Source organism: Triticum aestivum, chromosome 2D (assembly GCF_018294505.1).
Source record: "Triticum aestivum cultivar Chinese Spring chromosome 2D, IWGSC CS RefSeq v2.1, whole genome shotgun sequence".
NCBI lineage: Eukaryota > Viridiplantae > Streptophyta > Magnoliopsida > Poales > Poaceae > Triticum > Triticum aestivum.
This window is the reverse complement of record NC_057799.1, coordinates 485,838,496-485,842,629: the sequence shown is the minus strand read 5'-3', so window position 1 is coordinate 485,842,629 and position 4,134 is coordinate 485,838,496. Positions and strand designations below refer to the sequence as shown.

Below are 4,134 nucleotides of genomic sequence, written 5' to 3'. Positions count from 1 at the left end.
GGCTAATTTCACAGCCGGCACTAGGCTGATTTTCTTGGCCTCTTCCCTTTTCCGGTACCATTGGAGTTGGAGGACGTGACGCATCTACTAGGACTATCACCCACAGCTGGAGGGAAGGAGGCGGCCAAGAAAAGCAACGGTCCAGCGCTGTCCTACGTGGAGGCGCCCGCGGGCACGTGACAACGAGTGGTCAAGAAACGGGCGTGGCCGATCGCGTGAGGGCGCCTAGGTAAGGTAAACGTACGGCGTCTCGTCCAGCTCCTCTTCCTCAGGCAGGCGGCGCCCAACCCTCGTCGTCACGTATAAAGCGCGACTCCGCAGCGGCCAAGGCCAGCTCCGAAGCCAGACGGACCACTCTCCACTCAGCTCTTCTTTTCCCTTCCGCCTCGGCTCCATCGGGCTCCGCCTCGTCCAGGGATTCTGGTGCGCCTCAGCCCCTCAGACCCCCCCTCCTCATCCTCTTCTAGTATCAAGTTTTATTCACTGTTTTATTACGGATTGATGATGCACGAACGCGCGCGCACTCGTCTCCTCTCCTCCTCGTTTCGTGCCATGGATAGGAGTAGATTGCTAAAATATTTGTTGTTCCTCAACGATGATACCACCTTGCGATGCGCGGTGCCACGTTAATTTGCCCCTTCGTTCCCTTCCACCCCCAACCACAGTTCCATTCTTCTTGAAGCCGCCGTGCGGGTGTTCATCCTTTCGCCGTTTTCCAAAAATCTCAGAGGAAATGCGTGACATGCATCGGCATGGTCCCCGAAAAGGCGCCAAAGTTTGTGGTTGTTGGACGGATAGAGTTGTATGTATCCTTCCTGGTTGCACCTGCACACATTTGGCGTGTGTGCGTGCTGAGCCGTGGAGTGGAGGCCGTGTCTGTCCGCTGCGTGCCAAGTTCCGGGCACTCCTGTGCAATGTAAAAAAATGACGTCTCCTTTTTGGTTTTCCGTACGTGTGGGAGTTCTTGATTAGTTGACAGCTTGCAAGATGTTGATTTGGCATGAAATTTTCTCTTACCGAACGAAAAATTGCACCACTCACTGGTGCATCCAAGATTTACAGTGCGCTGCTAACAGAACGCTTCATATGGACCATTCTAGCTCCTGAGTCGTACGTGATCCTGCTGAAGCGTGAGCTCCAGCTACAGCCACACAGGCAGGATGGTGACCAAGGTGGTGGACCTCCGCTCCGACACGGTCACCAAGCCATCCGAGGCCATGCGCGCCGCCATGGCCGCGGCGGAGGTGGACGACGACGTCCTCGGCGCGGACCCGACCGCGCAGCGCTTCGAGGCGGAGATGGCCAGGATCATGGGCAAGGAGGCGGCCCTGTTCGTGCCGTCGGGCACCATGGGCAACCTCGTCTCCGTCCTCGCGCACTGCGACACCAGGGGCAGCGAGGTCATCCTCGGGGACAACTCCCACATCCACATCTACGAGAACGGGGGCATCGCCACCCTCGGCGGCGTCCACCCCAGGACCGTGCCCAACAATCCCGACGGCACCATGGACGTCGACAAGATCGTTGCCGCCATCAGGCATCGGGACGGGGCCATGTATTATCCCACCACCAGGCTCATCTGCTTGGAGAACACACACGGAAAGTGAGTTGCTCTCTGATGCACGTTGCTGCTGATGTTACTGATCAGAATGACCCGTGGTGTTTTTACCTGAATCTGGTTCATAATTTTCTTCTTGTTGCTGCAGCACTGGTGGGAAGTGTCTGTCTGTAGAGTACACCGACAAGGTTGGTGAGGTTGCTCAAAGCCATGGCTTGAAGCTTCATATCGACGGAGCTCGTATTTTTAACGCTTCCGTGGTAAGTAGTGTGTGATCAGAATAAACCGGCATGAGTAAGTACGAAGTATGCATATTCAGTCTCCTGAAACTTTCCGTCACTGTCGTCGTGTCAGGCACTCGGCGTTCCTGTTCATAGACTTGTGAGAGCCGCTGATTCAGTTTCGGTACGTAGCAATTTGCTCGCTATATTCCTAGATTATGCAACCCGGGTAAGAATGGGCTACACTAATATAGGATGTGTGACTGTATTTCTCTGTTAAACGTCAAAGTGCAGGTATGCCTATCGAAAGGTTTAGGTGCTCCTGTTGGATCAGTTATTGTTGGTTCGAAGGACTTCATATACAAGGTGACGATGGATATTCTGCTACTGAGTTTAAGCTGCTTAAGAGAACATGTAACGGAAATCTGAAGAATACCTTTTTCAGGCTAAGATTCTTAGGAAGACACTAGGTGGTGGAATGAGGCAGGTTGGAATTCTCTGTGCTGCTGCCTATGTTGCGGTTCGCGACACGGTAGGCAAGCTTGCCGATGACCATACGAAGGCTAAAGTTTTAGCAGGTTTCATATGATCTTTTCAATGTGGGCTCGCACTTCTTTTATCTATTTATATGACAAGTCATACAACCCTGAATTTGCTTGTCTTGTCCAATTGTTCAGATGGACTGAAGAAAATCAAACAGTTTACAGTCGATCTAACTTCAGTGGAGACCAATATGGTTAGCCTGCCAGCCCATCTATTAAGTTTGAACATGTCAACTTTAAATATCATATTTGTAACCTTGGGAGGTGTATTCTCTAGGTATTCTTTGATATTGCGGATCCACACATAACGCCTGACAAACTGTGTCAAGTCCTGGAACAGCGCAATGTGCTTGCAATGCCAGCAAGCTCCAAGAGGTTGAATTCAGTTCGCTCAACTGCTTAATTTTTTATTTTATTTTACTGCTGAGTAGTATTGTCAAGCTCAGCTGCTCAGTATAAGCATCATATTATGCCTGCATGGTTCTCTGACTAAAACTTCAGGCTGTATCTAAAAGAATCGCACTGTTTTATTACATACGGAGGACTTATGATGTATGCTTCATGCTAACTTCTAACCCTCCATTTTGAACCCCCTTAATTTGCAGCGTCAGACTTGTCACCCACTACCAAATTTCAGACAGCGACGTCCAGTATACTTTGACCTGCATCGAGGTACAAAAGTGTTACTCTGGATTCCTTTGAACTTCTGTCACCGATGCTCTCTGTTTGGTGTGTGGGTGTGTGTGTGTGTGGAGATCACTGATTTGTTGCTCTGTTTTCAGAAAGCCGTGGAGGAAATACTGTCGGGCAACGCCAAATTCGAGCGCCTGACAAACGGCACCACCACGAATTCATATGGGCACTAGGCCACGGCCTATGGAGTGCAGCAGTCAGTAGTATCCAGCTTGTTTATGGCCGTGGCCTTTGCAGTAGTGAAGTAGTAGTAACAACTTTGCAGAATAATGTGTTGCTATTTGGGCCGATGGAAGCCCCCCACTTGGTGTCAATGTGATGTGTTCACTTCAGCCCGGATACAGGAAAATGTTCGCCAGGCCGGCCCATCATCACTTAAGTGTGCTCTAGCTTTTTCCAGCAAAAACAGAAGAAGAAGTGATCCTCAAAAATTTAAATAAAAATAAAAGCAAAAAAGAAGAAGTGTACTTTGTACCGGGCGTCTGGCGCCTGGCGCCTTGTGAGTAGTACTGTTTGTTGACTGTACCTGTGCCCCTCGTCCAGCTACGGCTAGTGTCGCACCGTACGTTTTGTAGCCTAGCGCTTTACCGCGCCATGTCTTTCACGCATGCACCACCCTTAGGCCTTCTTTGGTTCATAGGATAGACATTTTATAGAAATAGAAAAATCGTAGAAAGTGAGATGACATGCATCTCAATTCCTGTAGAGGAAGAGATGTTATTTGATGCATAGGATAGGAATTTTTCTATTGAGTCTAGGCTAATGTTTTTCTCCTCCAAAATGTAAAGGATTGATTCCTATCCTACATAGGAATAAAAATCCATTCTTACAAACTAAAGGGCTTTAAAGAAATTTTTCCTTTGCGAATCCTATCCTATAGAATTCCTATAAAATTCCTACAAACCAAAGGAGGCCTGATTGGGGACCGAGGAACCATGACCTTCCTGGCGCATGCTTATCGTTTCCGCAAGTACGTAAATTGGCGCCAGAAAGAACTCTACTGTGGGCGTACGGGGTGCCGGCACCGGCACCAGCGGCGGCACGAGCGCGCCATTTTTGCAGCGTCGGAAAACCGGCCGCTTCTCGCGGCGGATGCGCGGTTGCACTCGGAACAACCCCA

General features: G+C 49.8%; 1 protein-coding gene across 2 annotated transcripts; it reads left to right on the top strand.

Moving 5' to 3' along the window:
• The first annotated feature begins 262 nt into the window (after positions 1-262).
• On the top strand, positions 263-3,388 carry LOC123054000 (probable low-specificity L-threonine aldolase 1). 2 transcript variants are annotated; one of them, XM_044477638.1, is made up of 10 exons: positions 263-423; positions 1,101-1,603; positions 1,707-1,818; positions 1,913-1,963; positions 2,074-2,145; positions 2,225-2,357; positions 2,457-2,515; positions 2,599-2,696; positions 2,927-2,993; positions 3,104-3,388. In XM_044477638.1, exons 2-10 carry the CDS (start codon positions 1,161-1,163, stop codon positions 3,185-3,187), a joined length of 1,119 nt encoding a protein of 372 aa, XP_044333573.1. In that variant the 5' UTR covers positions 263-423; positions 1,101-1,160; the 3' UTR covers positions 3,188-3,388. The 2 variants fall into 2 exon arrangements, with proteins under 2 accessions (XP_044333573.1, XP_044333574.1); XM_044477639.1 differs by having other exon boundaries at positions 285-423; positions 1,077-1,603.
• Positions 3,389-4,134: the final 746 nt, after the last annotated feature.